This window comes from Heloderma suspectum, chromosome 4, assembly GCF_057233095.1.
Source record: "Heloderma suspectum isolate Gila_16-S chromosome 4, 16-S_ref, whole genome shotgun sequence".
Classification (NCBI taxonomy): Eukaryota; Metazoa; Chordata; class Lepidosauria; order Squamata; family Helodermatidae; genus Heloderma; species Heloderma suspectum.
This window is the reverse complement of record NC_139461.1, coordinates 219,571,859-219,589,423: the sequence shown is the minus strand read 5'-3', so window position 1 is coordinate 219,589,423 and position 17,565 is coordinate 219,571,859. Positions and strand designations below refer to the sequence as shown.

The window sequence follows — 17,565 nt, the reverse complement described above, 5'->3', positions numbered from 1 at the left end:
TTCTCATTATGTCTGAACCCAGACACTGAGTTCTGCTGCAGGCTTGGTCTTAGGGCTGGATTAATCATGATGCAGGAGATCCATGACATTTTGTAATATATAGAATTCAAAACTGCTGCTTGGGGCTGCTGATTGGATCATTGAAGAAATGCTGGGGGAAACTCTTTCACTCTGTGATTTTCACCCTAAAGCAGGAGTGCAGAGCCTTGAACCCATGGGCCAATTCTGGCACACACGGGGTCCAAACCTGGCGCTCTGGGATTCCCCAGATAACTACATGCCCTTCCCCTGGCCCCACCCTCTTTCCCCCAAGTGCCAATCATTTGGTGGTTTCCTGGCTTTTGCATGTCCCCCCTTCTACAGTTCTAAAAGTTTGAACTGCCTCCCCTAAGGCTTAGTTCCTGGCAGGAAAAGCTTTAAGCTAAAATATACTGGTAGTTTTGGTATTTTGGCCCTGCCCCCTTTGCCTCTGGCCCCACCTCATTTTCCCTAGGCTCCACCCATCACTGGAATGTGGCCCCTGAGATCTTCTCTGAAATTGAATTAGGCCCTTAGACTGAAAATATCAATGTCCCTGCCCTAAAGGAAGCCTGATGCTTCTCATCAATCATGTTTGCTATGGCCACAATCGTGAGATCTCATTTAGATGGGAACTTTGCTGAGGGAACTACACTGGCTGCCTATTTGCTACCGGGCCAGGTTTAAGGTTTTAGTACTAGTGTACAAAGCTCTAACCAATTGGGACCAGGATACCCACAAGAGCGCCTTCTTCTTTACCAACCTACCCGGTCACTGAGGTCATATTTCTGATGGATCCACATGGACCCATGGCCCAGTTGAGTCCACCAGGAAAAGAGCCTTCAGCATGGTGGCCCCCTTCCTGTGGAATTCCCTGCCTTTGGAGATCAGGCAGGTGCCAACACTGTGTTCCTTCTGGTGCCTCCTGAAGACATTTCTATTTCAAGATGCTTCCTTTGTGTGACCAGCCGCGGTTTATTAACTTCGACCTTCTTGGAATTTGCCTTTTTAAAAAATGTTTTAACTGTTTTAACCTGGTGTATTATTCTTTTACCTTTGTTGTTCAGCGCTCCAAAATCTTCTGATGTGGAGTAGTAAAAAAAAAATGTAAATAAATAAATAAGGTGGGTCTGACAGAAACTTGTGCTTGCTCAGAGGGATGTGTGACCTTTTTCTTTGAATAGTAGTGCCCCATTCTCCATCCCACACTGATTATGAAACACGCCTGAGTTTTTCGCCATGCAGCACAAGTGGCTACTTTTCCAATCCAATTTATTTGCTTAAGACGATAGATCATTGCAAAACATTGCTTGCAGCAAACATATCCAAAAGGTTAAGCAAGAGTGATCTGACGTGCATGCACCCCAAATTAACTAGTTTCAAACATTACATTTATAGGCCAAAACTGAGACAGAGCCGCTAAGAATATACACATTATGCCAAGTTCGTTATAATGAACTTTAAATTAACTGATCAACTTGATAAAGCTGCTGTTTATTTAAAAAAAAGAAACCCCAAGGAGGCCTCACTGGGAATGAGCTGGTGGCACAGTTCCTGCATTACGGAATGTATGTTTGCCATTCATTGTGCCTGAACAATGGGGATTCAGGAAAGGTCTGTCTCCTGTGTGCATTGTTGTCAGTTCTGGAAGGCTGCCAGAGCCCACGGAAGAACTCTGGCTACCCTGTGGATAGAAGGTTACTGAGTAAACGGAACAATATGGCAGCTAAATTACTACAACAGATTTCAATCTACCAAGTTTGGGATTTCCAGCAGTTTAGCCTGATGAAACCAGAGAACAGATGTTTGCCCAAAAGGCACCTTCCATATGAAGCCATAATCAGAAATAGCTCTACAGAACCTAATTATGAAAATATCTCAAACAATAATAATCCTCATGAGGAAGTTTATGATCAAATGATTTTGTTCTTTGTGCTTTGCTTGGGTTTTATTTTTTTTAAGGCAGCTCACTGTATCATAATTGTGCCCAACCTTCCAGTGACAAATATACTTCAAAGCTTCCTCTTGATGCTTAATTCAAATTCAATTAGAAAACATGAGAGAGCCATATATATGATAATTCCAAAGGGACAGAAAATACGATCTTTGTGCTTTCTGAATATACAGGAAGTGTTTGTGCTTGGCTCTAATACATTCAACTATTTCCCTAAAGCAGGGATGGACAGACGTTAGGCTTATGGGCTTATTTTATTTTTCACTATAATTCCAAGGTCCACCAGCACTGAGGGAGCCAGCTGCAAAACAGTGTCTCAAGAAAGTGGACACAGAGTTGCAGAACAAGGGTACCTCTGAGCACATGTTCAGCCCAGGAATTTCTTTTTGGTACCAGAACTGGAGCTCGCACACAAATCCTCTCACACTCAAATCCACCTATGTTTATTGATTACAGTAACCCAATTTAGGAGGGAAAACAGCTTTTTTCTTGTCCCTACTGCTCAATGATGGGAGTTGGAAATCCTTACTGATCTACTGCAAATCACCTGGAGATATACTGTTAGATTCAGGTCTACTTTCTGCCTGTCCCTGCCCTAAATAATTAGCTCTGGATTCTTACATCAGAGCCATATAATCCAAATACAATTAAGATATGATATTTTTACACAATCTATCCAATCTATATTTGTTGCTGTATGCTGAGTAATTGCTGATTTCTGGTACTTATAAAAATCAATAGTAATAAATAGCATGGTACAATTAACAAGTTCACTGAGACATGCTTTGAGGCAGCTGATTACAAATAACACTTATTATCTAAAGCTACTCCAAAAAACACAATTCTTAAGTATTGCTTTACTACTGTGCTTTTAGCCAAACTGGAAACATCATATGCTATAAGAGTTATATACTGGGCTTTCAGTTTAAATGCAAGTTCACTTTCCAAGACTTAATCCAATGAGGTGTTGCTCCAATGCCAGAACAACTAGTACAACTCTGTGACTCATTCCTGGTTACATCTAGTTTTACAAATGTATGATGTGATGTCATCATGCTGTGCATTTTGCCACCCGTACTTCAGATCACTGGCTGTTAGTAGGCGCGGGAAAACACGTAGTGTAATGATATTATGTTACATCTTTCATAAAAATGGATGATGCCCTCAGGAGCAGAGAAGACATGGAAACCCAGCAACTTCAAGGATGGATACAGAGTTCTATGAGTGCACTTTTATAGAATGGGGTGCTCTCAGGTCTCAGCTCCCCTTCCCCTCCAAAAATCTGCACCACAGGACTGGGGGAACCTCTGGAACAGTGTGGGAGGTGGTGTAGGGGGCTGCAGGGGGAGCTTTTCCTAGATGCAAGCCCCTTCTGCAAACAGATCCAACCCAATGTCTCTTGTAATATCTAGTGAAGCATTCAGGTATGAGTCTCAGTAAAACCGGTACTAATTAAGGGCCTTAGGATGGTGCTGGGATCAGGCCCTATTTAATACCTTAGTCCAGCAGCAGCCGGCCAATGCCACTCCACTGGTAGTTGTCCCTTGTCCCTGATGTGAAGTTGTTTTGGTGCAGGAGGGAGAAGGATTGGCATTTTCTGGTTTCCTTTACACTCAACCAATGGGCTTTCACAACTGAGTTGAAGCTCCCAGTACTGTACTCCATAAGGAATAAGGTAAGCAAAAGGGCATTTACCTGGCAGGGAGGCAGTTACATCTAGCTTTGGCTTCTTTGCCAAGTACAGAGTACCCTGGTAGTTTGTACAAAGTGACATAGCATCGGGCTGCCTAAAGACTTTAAATATTCCAAATCATGCCCATGTTAGCTATATCTCCACAGAACCTGGAACAGCTTTGTTTGATATCATATCTGAAAGCACGTTATCGTTATGTACTTAATATGTGCTTGGCCAACACTCTTGGAAAATGTAGAATTGTGCCCAGGGCCCACCAAGTAGATTCTCTCTCGAAGAATAATGCTTTGAGAAATCAAAAATAAGCTCAGAACAGCTACTGCTTCAGAAGAGACAAGACAACTTGACTTCTGAAAGTATAATGACTATTAATAAAAGGCAATGCAATAATCTAACCGTCATTTGTGCCAATGGGAATCAGTTAAGACTACAAAAAGCAAGCTTAGGGGAGTGACTCATCTATTCGGAACGTGTGTAAATAGCTGACATAGTTCCTTCTTCCCTTAAGTAAATAGATCAGCAGTTATCAGCTATGATCATTGGCATATAAATTGGTTACAGAGTTGGCTAAAAGAATGAGTCTTTTGTTATCGATTTCTCATTCCAGCAGATACTGTTCTCCATTTCCCTTTATGTATTCAGAGACTGACTGTGCTGTATGTGGGTCCGGAGGAACTCTGCAATTTCCATGTGGGCAGATTTCAAAGCCATGGACAAAGCAGAATTACCAGCCTACATGAAAAAGGGGGAAAAAAGAGACCATTATTATTATGCCAGCATTCCTAGTCTATCTACTTTTCTAGGAAAGTAGACTCATATCCAAAGCTCTACAGGCTACTTTAACTAAAATACAAAGGTATGTTATCAGTGAGAACAAGCACCTGCTATGAAGAAGCAAGCACACTGGTCCTTCTAAGTGCAGAAACACATGCATGTGAGGGCGCTCTGCCCATTTGGTAAATTTGGGAGCAATTATACACCAGCAGCATTCCAGATTACATAAAGTACTGCAAATAATATCTTTTCACTTTATCGACCCCATTATTTTTGCAGATCAATCCACAAAACACAGGATACAGAGCACACGCACGCACGCACGCACACAAAAGGTCTTCTGCTAATAATGGATTGCTTATTAACAGAGCAGGCACTACACTGCATGTAGGATAAACATAAACTGTTTGTTGAAGGAGATACTGATGGTTTCCAGCTGCATCAGTGTGCATACAATTAAAGGCACATGACAAGTCATGGCTCCATCTCAGACTTGTTTGGCTTGAAAATTATGCTTAAAACCCTAGCAGTTTCACTATGAGACAAAGCTTAATAAGGGTCCTCTGTATCTAATTAATTATAGCATTTTCTCTTGTTTCTGTCAGCATAAGTAAACCTTCCTTCCTGATGTAAACTAAACTATGAAAGGAGATAAATTGCAGTATATTTAGTCTACCTGGGGTACATTTCATATGACTAAAACTGGCCACATTAGACCAACTCAGGATCAATTAATTATATGGACATCATCTGGCAGGTTCTGATTGACACTTTCTTAAGAATTTAGAGTGACATCCCACAAATGGCTATGTAGCCTAACTGTTTTTTATTTTGTTTATTTAAAACATTGGTTTTTATGACTGCGAGGAAAAGAAAAAGAGCTACCCATACAATATAGAGGAATGTGAGAGCCCAAGTGGTCTCATAGACGGCATGTTGGACCTAGACCTTGATTCAAATCCATGCTAAGCCATAGGATTTCAGAGATAAGGGCTAGACAAAAGATGTCAAAGCTCCCACCTGTAAATAGATGGGAATAGAGATCCCATCTCACAAAATGTTCTTATTGTTGGTATTTATCAAGCACTTCTTCAAATTAGCAAAGTGCTCTACAAGCTTGATCTTTTTTAAGTCCATAGGGCACTTCACTCTTTTAAAGAGGCGCTTGACAAATAATAACAAAAAGAGCATTGTGTAAGTGGTTAAGCTCTGCCATTATATGGAAAATGAACCAGAGGCTTCCTTTGCCTTTTAAGCAGGGATATGTGAAACTACCCAAGAGGAATTTCAGCTTGGAATTTCTTTTCCCAGACCAAAGCATGTATACATGTACTTCAGTGCTGCTGTATCAAGAGGTTTGTAGACTGGTTCTTTTCAAGCATGTTTAGTTTGATCACTGTTGCACAGCACTATGGGATCTGTGTTCTTATGGATGCACAGAGAATTGGCATGTGTATGCTTGTGAAATCTACATACTCATAATGCTGCATGACTGTGAGCAAAATAAGTGCATGTAAGAACTACACTATGCAGCAGCTGTCTGCACAAGGTCCTATGTAGCAGATCTGACAGTCAAGTCAACAGCAGATCTGTCAGAAGTAACATGGATTTCTGTGAGATTGCATGAAGTTCAGAAAAAAACGCTCTCCACATTAGTGGTTCCCAAACTTTCTGCTGAATCCCATTTGGGGTAGTATTTGACAGCAACATTAGTGTTAATGTTGACTGAAATTCCAGGTCCTTGAAATTTAAGTATCCATTCATTTGTAATTGTTTTTATTTTTTACTTTAAAAACTTGTATCCTACCTAGTTTCCAGAAAAAATAAACTAAAAGTGGCTAACAATGAAAAACTTAAGACAATATTTAAAAACATACATCCACTCTCCCCACAACCACAGACATTAATAAGATGCCAATAAAAACAGTATCTGCGAACAGCAGATAAAAAGTGGGACAGCCTCCAAATAAACCAAAAAGGTGTTCAACCAAAAGCTGTTCTAAATAATCACTTTTTTGCTAATGCCTAAGGCTGGAATCCTATAAACACTTACCTGGGAGTAAGTCCCCTTTAACTCAATGGGACTTACTTCTGAGTAGACACTCACAGGATTGCAGCTAAGCAATAAATTGTCAGGGCCTGGTGAATTTCAGTTGGCTGGGCATTACACAGAGTCGCTGACACTATAGAAGACGTCCTGCTTCTTGTAACCACCTGTTGTACTTCACAGGTCAAGGGATCTAAAGTGATGTCTCAGATGATGAATGGATCATATGGGGTGGAAGGAACATATGGAAAAAGGTGGTCTTTAGGGGAGCCGTTTCTCTCACCTTGTCAGTTGAAGTAGTTTCACAGCCTGGATGGGTCAAGAGAAGCTTCACAATCTCGATGTTACCATACTGACAAGCAACCATTAATGGTGACAAACCAGTATCATCCTGAAGGTTTATATCAGCACCACAGGCCAGCAAGGCCTTCACCATATCTTCCCTATCATGGCTCACTCCCAGAATTAAGGCAGTCTGTCCTCCCTAGAAAATTCCGGTAACAAGAGGTATGTAATCAGTTTTTGTGCACCATTTTAAGAAAATCACCAATAACTGCAAATATCTTAAAAGAAGAAAATGGCCCGAGATAGTGACTGATGCAGGGAAGACAGGGAAGTGTTTGTGCACTGTGGTTCTTAATGGATGTACACTCCCATCTTGTGGTTTGCTCAAACCAACTTTTGTGTTGTTTAAACTTTAAAGTACTGGTGGCAGCCATTTTGTTGAATCACAAGAAGTGAAAAGCTTTGAATAAACTACTCTCCCTGCTGATGATTACATGTAGCCATTCAAAGACAAAATGGAAGGTAAGCTGAAAGGATTCAGATGTTTTTTAGACAGAGTGATATATTTAACCTTAATCTGCTACGGCGTGCCTTGGCTACAGCACCATTAGACATTAAGCGATTATTTGAGATGGAATGAAGCTGTGTGGTTTGCAACGCTGCTCAGTACAGTTACTAATGCAAGTGCGGTCTGCATGGCTTCAGTTTGGTGCCAGTGCTGCATTGGCTCATGCCATCTCCTCCTTGGTTTCCGAGGGCAAATATCGCCTTACCGTCCCTCCCATTTCTGCTGCTGCTGTTCTGCTGGAACAAGTTACTAAGTTGTATCCAACATTACACTAGTGCAGTGCTGTGAATCCACTCCAGGTTTCAGTCAGAACCTGTCAGAACTCTAAAGGAGCTACCCAAGGTGCTGAACCCATTTGGGTGCTGGGGTTCAGCACCTTGGATAGCTCTTTTAGAGTTCTGATGGGTTCTGACTGAAACCCGGAGTGGATTCATGGCCCTATTGTAATCGGAGCCACCAGCCTCCACTTCACTAGCAGAAAACGTACAAGAGGTGGCATTGCTCCGCCAGTGTTTGCACAACCACTAGTCGAATAACCTGCACAAGTAACATGTTGCCCACTGACGTTGTCATGAGTTGTGCAACAGTGTGTGGAGCATCTTGCGTGATGACTTGCAGCTGTGTGAGGATACAAACAGGATTTTCACAAGCAGAACAGGCTTTGCCCTAGCAGAACAACACTGCTGGATACAACCCACTGGTCTAGCGTATCAGTAGTGTGGCTGGTAGAGTGCACAGTTTATTAGAAACTCAACACAGTCAGCTGAGGGAATTCATAAGGGAGCAGTACTAAGAACATCGGTGTTTCTTGCTTATGTAAGGAAAGGTTAATATTCCAGGGTGATAATGCCGAAGTAACAACATATGAAATAATAGTGGATGTCTGCAATTGTATAAAAATAGCCTTTTGGTGCATGTAATTGAAAAATAAAATGTAGTGACAGACTTCAGTATACCTGACTTGCCCTTATGTTAACATTGCCTTCTTTCAACAATTTCGTGACTACATCCATTTCTTCCTCAGTCTCTGCTGATGCGAGTGGTGTGATCATTACAGCTGTATACCCAGCTTTATTTTGATGGTCCACATCACAGACACCTAAGGGAGAGGTGAGATTTTTCATATATATCTATCAGGACTTGGAGAAACACATATTTTAACTTGGTTTATTTGCATCTCATAGAGAGCTTCTAACCCCCAGATCTAGCTTGCTGGAGAGGGTGAAGATTAGGCAGTGGTGCCTGCTGTTGGCCTCCACTGATGAACAGGAGCTCCACTAAGGGGGGGAGGGGCTCTGCCCCTTCAGAGGCCCCTGCTATGCTCAAGCAGAGCCCTCGTGGGGCTATTGCGGGCAAGCTTTCCACCAGCAGTAGGCGATGGAAGCCCCTCAAATAGGTTGTTTTGGGGGCTTGGATCCATCAGATCTAATGCATCTCTACTTCCCTGAGAGGCCCCAAGATGGGGCCCCTGACCTATGCCAGCCTGGAGCTGGAGTAGGGATTTTCTCTCCTGTTGAAACTGACAGAAAAAAATTTAAACCCTGTAGCACCAGGAAACAAAACAAAACAAAACCCCACCTCCCCACTTTTTGCCCTGGCTGGCATGAGCCAGCCCAAGTAACCACAAGAATGTTTAGAGTGGGTTGGATCCAGATTTAGGCATGTGCAATTGGAGCGACTGAAGCAAACTTTGCCGCCCCACTCCCCCCACAGCAGCCCTCCAGTCCTCTGAAAAGGCTACACAGAGGATCTAAGAATCCTGTTGAATGGCATGAGCTGTGATGCAGAGCAACTCCTGAAAATCAGGTAGAGGCATATTCCATGAGTCCAGCCCTTTCATCCGTGGAATTCAGATCCTGGATCCAACCCCATAAATAGATATTAACAAGATATTACACAAGGGGATGTACAGATAGCTGTAATCACCAGGGCTTCAATCCATGTTTATTAAGATGTAGCATGGCGAATTTTAATTCATAGGGACAATTTACAGAAGATATTCATATTTCCATTTAGGGCAAGGGCTCTGGATACACGACATGGACAAGTCATGACGACAGACATGAACGCACACCTTTTATTTCATGGAGCTTCTCAAAATATGGTTGGAACTGTGTGTGCCTTATGTAAGCACTACACCCTGATTTCACAATCCATTATCCTAGAATAATCATAATTCATCTCACTTCAGCCTTTGACTTTTTAGACAGTCGAAGTGAGAAGAATCAAAGGCTCAAATGGATGGATGGCAAAATTAGGGACCCTTGATTCATCTCATGTTCATCTCAGAACAAGGACCAATCCCCATTTACTAGCATTCTCATTCATGGGAGAAGAGGATGGGGATCACTGGGCCCACTTTTGAAACTCTTTCAGAACTCTTTATTATTAATTGCACCAGTGCAATTAATAATAAATAAATAAATAAGCCCCACTGAGTTCAGTCAGTGTGACTTTTCCAAGTAATGTGTATTGCAATTTGCAGCCAAACAGATGTTTAACTTTTCTTTCTTCCCATAATGACAGCCTCAGGTCAGTGGCAGATTCAGGATAGACAAAGGAAAGTACTTTTGCACTTCAAAAAAAAGCTACATCCGAGATTAGGGATAGTGACCTCCGAACTGTCACCTTAAACACCTTCTGATTAGGATCTCTGATCCCCTGTGTGGCTGCCAGTTTTTTTACCTTTTGTTTTAGTTTCTGAGAAAAGGAAATTTGGAAGTAGCCCAAGAAAGAAGGCAAGCAAAAGGCAACAGTGATAGGGGGAGATATGCCCAATTAAATGCAAAATTCCAGGGATTAGCCAGAAGAGATAAGGAATTATTTCTAAACAAGTAATGTGCGGAAGTGGAAGAAGATAATAGCATAGGAAGGACAAGAGAGCTCTTCCAGAAAATTAGGAACATTGGAGGTAAATTCCAGGCAAAAATGGGTATGATCAAAAACAAAGATGACAAGACATAACAGAAGCAGAAGAGATCAAGAAAAGGTGACAAGAATATACGGAAGATCTGTATAGGAAGGATAATAATATCGGGGATAGATTTGACGGTGTGGTCAGTGAGTTAGAGCCAGACATCCTGAAGAGTGAGGTTGAATGGGCCTGAAGAAGCATTGCTAATAACAAGGCAGCAGGAGACGATGGTATCCCAGCTGAACTGTTTAAAATCTTGCAAGAGGATGCTGTCAAGGTGATGCATGCCATATGCTAGCAAATCTGGAAAACACAAGAATGGCTATCAGATGGGAAAAAATCAACTTATATCCACATACCAAAAAAGGGAAAAACTAAAGAATGTTCAAACTATCAAACAGTGGCACTTATTTTACATGCCAGTAAGGTAATGCTCAAGATCTTGCAAGGTAGATTCCAGAAATTCATGGAACGAGAATTGCCAGATGTACAAGCTGGGTTTAGAAAAGGCGGAGGAACTAGAGACCAAATTGCCAATATCTGCTGGATAATGGAGAAAGCCAGGGAGTTTCAGAAAAACATCTATTTCTGTTTCATTGACTATTCTAAAGCCTTTGACTGTGTGGATCATAACAAATTGTTGCAAGTTCTTGGTGGTATGGGGATACCAAGTCATCTTGTCTGCCTCCTGAGGAATCTGTATAATGACCAAGCAGCAACGGTAAGAACAGACCACGGAACAACGGACTGGTTTAAGATTGGGAAAGGAGTATGGCAGGGTTGTATACTCTCACCCTACCTACTCAACCTGTACGCAGAACACATCATGCGACGTGCTGGGTTTGATGAATCCAAGGCTGGAGTTAAAATCACTGGAAGAAACAATAACAATCTCAGATCTGCAGATGATACCACTTTGATGGCTGAAAGTGAGGAGGAGCTGAGGAGCCTTATGACAAAGGTGAAAGAAGAAAGTGCAAAAGCTGGGTTGCAGTTAAACCTCAAAAAAAAACCAAGATTATGGCAACCAGCTTGATTGATAACTGGCAAATAGAGGCAGAAAACATGGAGGCAATGACAGACTTTGTATTTCTAGGCACAAAGATTACTGCAGACGCTGACTGCAGCCAGGAAATCAGAAGATGTTTACATTTTGGGAGGAGAGCAATGACAAATCTTGATAAAATAGTGAAGAGCAGAGACATCACACTGACAACAAAGGTCCACATAGTTAAAGCAATGGTATTCCCCGTAGTATCCTATGGATGCAATAGCTGGACCTTAAGGAAGGCTGAGCGAAGAAAGATAGATGCATTTGAACTGTGGTGTTGGAGGAAAATTCTGAGAGTGCCTTGGACTGCAAGAAGATCAAACCAGTCCATACTCCAGGAAATAAAGCCAGACTGCTCACTTGAGGGAATGATATTAAAGGCAAAACTGAAGTCCTTTGGCCACACAATGACAAGACAGGATACCCTGGAGAAGATGCTGATGCTAAGGAAAGTGGAAGGCAAAAGGAAGAGGGACCAACCAAGGGCAAGATGGATGGATGATGTTCTGGAGGTGATTGACTCGACCTTGGGGAAGCTGGGGGTGGTGACGGCCAACAGGAAGCTCTGGCGTGGGCTGGTCCATGAAGTCATGAAGAGTCAGAAGCGACTGAACAAATAAACAACAAAAGCACAAAAACTACTGGGCAAAACTGTCTGATGTTTGGCAGGTTCAGTTACTTTTATTAGGGCTGCCACCAGGCCCCTAAATTTCATGTATTTATCATAAAAATTGAAAAAGTTATGGTCATTTCTGTTTTCCAATGCAAGTCAATGGTAAAACATAAAATCCGAATAATTCAGATATCCAAATCAAGATTCGGATCCAAATCCGGAGCAAATCACACTGAGCCCAAATCGGTCCAAAGAGAATCAGGACTGATTCAGAAGATCCAAATTGGCCTCCGAAGTGAATCGAGGGTTCCATGCACAGCCCTACATTATAATACATCTGTACTCTATAGGTGCAATACTAGGAAGAAGGGATATGGAAAATATGAGCTACCTTACTTGGGAGAAAGAAATACATTACATATTAAGCTGGATCCAGGTTTGCCAAACTTAGGGTGGTCCAGACAGAGGACTCCTAGCACTAACAATCTGAAGGCATTTTGCAGAGATTACGTCTTTTTCTTCCTTACTGGATTTTCCATGGTAAGAAAAAATTCAGAAGCAGCGCTGGAAAACAAGTGGATGACAATAACATCTGGAATTCCACGAATGTGGGAAGGCGATTGCACATTAGAAGCCTTGTCTAGAAGCACCCTTAGAGCAGACCCATTGAAATCAATGGGACTTAAGTTAGTCATGGCTATAAGTTCTGTTGATTTCAATATCAAAGTATGACTTAGGGCGCAATCCTATGCATGTTTAGACAGAAAAAAGTTTTACAAACTTTAGTAGGACTTTTTTCTGTCTAAACATGCACAGGATTGTGCCCTAAGTCTGGATTTGACCGATCGTATCTGGCTTAACGTGGGAATTTTTACTGTACTCCCTCATATCATACATTGGCTGCCCTAACTTCCGATAAAGATGTAGCCACACAAAAGGAGGCGTTCAAAAGGAAATAGGCGAGAAAAGCAGAGCTAGAAGAAAGTGGTTCAGTGGTAGAGCACATACTTTGCATATATGGAAGTCCCAGGATCAATCTTGGGCTTATCCAAAGAAAAGGTCTCAAGTAGCAGGGCTGGGAAAGACCTCTGCTTGGAGAACTGTGGCCAGTCAGAGTTTGACAGTTAAAGCTTTTCTTAAGGTTTGCATCATTGCCAGCACTCCAGAGCATGCTATTATTTCCTTCCTTCATAGACTTGAAATGAGTTAGTATTCAAACTCAATATGTAGCTTTGAATATAGTTGCCTGGGGGCATCTACCAAGAGAACAAAACGACCTTGTTTCAATATTCTGGAATGGTTTGGAAGTCTTAGCGCAACAATTGATTTACAGACAAATATGATAATATGCCATTTTCCTAACATTTTACAGGTTGTCAGGCCAGCCACAAAGTCAAAGAGCTTCTTTCTTCCTGCTGGGAAATACACACATTTTTACTGGATAAAAATCTTGCAGGACATTTTACTCTTTCACATCTGACCTAACAGTTCCATCATTTAGAATGCAGTTCTAATTGCTGAACTCTAGTTTCCTATTAAATTCTTAAAGGCTTGTAAGTCACAATTCTTGATTACGAAGTATAATGCCAAGTGTGAATATTACACATTTGTAATCAGCCAGATCTCTATTTGAGGGTTCATATTCACTGGTTGGCAGTTGTTTTCCCGGCTCAATTCAAGGTTTTGGTGTTAACCTTTCAAAGTACAATCTTATGCATGTTTAGAGAGAAAAAAATCCTATAATTCCCAGGATTCCCAGCCAGCATGGCTGCCTCGGGCATGTTGGGAGTTGTAGGATTTTTTTCTGTCTAAACATGCATAGGATTGTACCCTAAAGCTCTAAACAGAATAGGGACTGTCTATCTTGTTATGAAGCTGCTCGGTTATTAAATTTAGCAGGAGAAGACTTTTTGAAGACACTCTCAGCTGCAGAGGCTCATTGTCAGACACACAGGAAAGCTCGTTCTCCTCTGTTGCTCCCAAACTCTGAAACATTCTCACTTTGGAGTTGCGGCTGGTCCCCACTCTCTCTGTGTTCAGGAAGAGGGTCAAGACACATCTTTTTAACTTGACTATTTAAATCACTGTTATGTTTTAATGGTTTTTTAAAATGTTTTACTGTGTTTTTATTTGATTATGGTTTTGTTCTGAACTTTTTGTAAACTGCCTTGGCTTGTCCCAGAAAAGTGGTACAGAAAAACAATAACATAAAACATGCAAACAAATAAATAAATATAGCAAGTATGCTTGCCACATGCACACACAGATATTTGTAGTGCTAAGTGCCGTAGAGTGTGAAAGTGAGACATGCACCTCCGAACAGTCGGGAATATGCACCAGGGTTGTGTTTGACATTTATAGTGTGAATCAACCTTCCATAAGGTTGGATGTAAAGATTTCACCTTACAACTGCCTGATCGTATGAATTGTCTCTCAGACAGGGATATCGTGAGGGAAGACCCAATACAAAGAACAGCACACGACAAGTCAATAGAAAGTCTAAAAGTAAAGACGAAATATTTTTCATGAGTGAGAAGTGGAGGGGAAGGTAACAGAAACAAGCCCTGATGTGATCCAAATGTGGCAGGCAAGGCAGAAAACATAGGAGATTAGTGTTGCATGTTGTGGACAAGATCAAGGCATGATGCAGGAAGGTGAGAGAGAAGACTACATTAATCAAGGCAAAAGAGAACAAGTCCCAGGTTTGGCCATACAAATGGAGATAAAAAGGCAGTTTCAGGGAAGGTGCTGAAAGAACAACAAATGGAAATAATTTTCAACTCCAAAAAAGCAATTAAGGGATTCTTACCAGTCTCTAGAAGAAGCTTCACAATCCGAAAGTTGGAATGAGAAACACTATAGTGAAGTGCAGTATTGCCGTTCCCATCAGCTAAGTTTACAATTATATTCTGTAACTGCGGGTGAATTGCCTCAACCTCTTGGAGATAAGCTGCAACAATTTCAGGGCTGGAGGATTTCCTGCTTGAGATTCGGAACCACTCCTGGCAGATGGTGCTTAAAACGTGCCTCTAAAAAGACCAACATTTGACTTAGTCCAACACGGCTGCGTAACATGTATGCTTTTCACTCCCGATCCCGAACCAAACTGCTAGCACCTTCTGTTATCCCTCTAGCTCTCCGGGCTTCCACAGAAAGCCACACTCTTCCCTGGCCCCACCCCATTTCCCCAAGCACTGTAGTTTCCTGGCTTTTGCAGTTTTTTCCCATTCTAAATGGTTGAAATGTCTCTCCTAAGGTTTTGATACTGGCAGTAAGAGGTTTAAGCTAAAATATGCTGGCATTCTTGGTATTTTCTGCATTTTGGGCCCTGATCCTTTTTTACCTTCAGCCTGATCCACCACTGAAAAACAGTCCCCAAGAGCTTCACTGAAATTGAGTTTGGCCCCTGGGTTGAAAGAGGTTCTAGAGTCAAAGTTAGCTCTGAAAGACCCTCTATTTTGTGTGCAAATTACCTCCATTGAACAGTATTGTGTCTTAAAGGATATGATAGCTTCATCTCTCAGATCTGATCTGATCTGTCACAAATGCACATATGATGTTGCTGTCATATTAGAGTGATATTAAAGAGGTTGAAACCCAAAGGGAGTTGTCCCTTTTGCTTGTCCCTTCAGGCTCTGGCCCTTAGTAGTTCGAATGGAGTGGTGGTGATGAGAGCAGCTCCTTAATCCCTCTAATTCATGGGAGGGCAATTGCAGAGGGTTAGAGGGCAGCAATGGAGTCTCACAGAACCCTCTGGGGTGGCACCCCTCCTCTGCTGCAGTCACAACTGTACATGGCCACACCACATCCAGAAGGGGCCACACAGCTGTCTTTCCTAGAGATTTTATTGGGAAACGAGGTACTTGGGGACACATGCCTCGTTTCTCAGTAGAAATTGTGCTAGGGGGGAATGTGATTCCGCTGGTAAACAAGGGGGAGCTACGGTGGGGCCCATGCCATTGAGGCAAGTGACCAAGTGGAGGACCCCAAACTCCCCCTAGCAGGTCACGTATGGCTACATATTGCCCACCCCTGCTCTAACTGGATAGGCTTTAAAAAGTATCACTCTTGTTGTCTGTTCAGGTTTCTAGCCCCTAAGTGTGTGAGATGCAGAATGGTAAAAGCATTCCATAATCTTATCAGTTGGGAAGGCTTTCTTTTATTTTTGTCTGCCAATGTGATTTTGCTATCACACATTGTTTTAATTGATGATTAATCTATTGTGCTTTTATTTGTCTTATTCTTATTGTGTTTTAACAGGGCTGTTCACTGTTTGGGGGGCCTTTTCAGCCAAAAGCATCAGGATCATCAGTTTAGCATCAGTATGATAATGGTAATAATGACGACGATGATGATAATGATTACGACATAATAACAACATAATATTCCATGTTATGGACTCCTATTATGACAGCAAAGTAGCACTGAATCTTTTCACTATTTCCCAGGCTGTTAGAGTTTTGAAGAATAGACTTCATCTTCCTAAGGATAATAAAAAACAGCAACACCTATATATTCTGGTATCCCCTACACCAGATTTTCTCAAACTGGTGCTCTCCCGATCTTTTGGACTTCTCAGCATTCCTGACCATTGCTCATGCTGGCTGGGGCTGATGGAAATTGTAGTCCGAAACATCAGGAGGGCACCAGGTTGGGGAATCATTGCTATATACTATGATTTCCACCACATTAATTGGAATGCAGAGGTTATTGACCAAATTGAGTAAGTTCTGCACAAAAGAGCACCTATTAATAAATTATACAAAAACAAAAGTGGTAGTGTTTGGGAAGAAAAAAAAGCCATATGCGGAAATTGGATAATAAGCCCGTTGAACAGCAACACAATTTTAAATATTTGGGTCTTGAGTTTAATGCTCAGCTTTCATGGAAACTTCTTTTAAAGGCAGTTAAATTGAAATCTTCCCACTCTGTACAATCCCTGATGCATTTTCTTAAATTTCAAGAAGGGAGTTTGGTTGCACCAGCAGTTGAGGTATTTCTGAAGAAGGTACGTCCACAACTGTCATATGGTGCAGAGATACGGGGGTATACCAATGTTTCCATCTTAGAAGTGGTGCAGAATTCCTTTATGAGATTCCTGCTAGCTGTCCCTCAAGGCATACCTGTTCCCTTTCTAAGGGCAGAAACAGGAATACTCTCCATAGAAACATGCACTCATCTTGCACTTGCCCTATACTGGCTGAAGCTGTCCTGCATGAACGATTCTGGCCTGCCAAAAAAATGTTTCTTGGAACAACTGCAAATTCAAACACAAAGTTATTGGGTAAATTCTGTAAGACATATCCTACATATTTATGGGATTAGCACAGAAGTCTTACCTACCTACTCTTCTTACAGAGTTAAACAGTTGTTCAAAGAAAGAATCCATCTATATTCTCAGTGGCGGGACTTACACACTATCACTCAAATGTCATATTTAATTTGGTATCCATTATATAAAACGACATTTGGTCTGGAGCAATACTTTACAAGTCTTACTGTGGCTCCTTTAAGAAAATCATTCACAGCTTTACAATTCCAGGGCATGCCCTCTGCTTATCTGGAGGGGAGGTTTGACAATACCCCACCTCATTTACGACTTTGCATCTGTGAGTCTGGATATTGAGGATATTGAACACTATTTACTT

The 17,565-nt window shown here is 41.7% G+C and overlaps 1 protein-coding gene across 3 annotated transcripts in view; it reads right to left on the bottom strand.

Moving 5' to 3' along the window:
• Positions 1-1,253: 1,253 nt before the first annotated feature.
• KANK4 (KN motif and ankyrin repeat domains 4) overlaps positions 1,254-17,565 on the bottom strand; it is a 79,536-nt gene continuing 63,224 nt past the window's right edge. For all 3 annotated transcript variants that reach the window (XM_084852336.1, XM_084852337.1, XM_084852338.1), the window contains 4 exons: positions 14,727-14,946; positions 8,296-8,438; positions 6,770-6,970; positions 1,254-4,397 (listed from right to left, as the gene is read on the bottom strand). In XM_084852336.1, the coding sequence (XP_084708462.1) occupies positions 4,296-4,397; positions 6,770-6,970; positions 8,296-8,438; positions 14,727-14,946 (666 nt within the window). In that variant the 3' untranslated portion in view covers positions 1,254-4,295. The remainder of the gene's footprint in view (positions 4,398-6,769; positions 6,971-8,295; positions 8,439-14,726; positions 14,947-17,565) is intronic.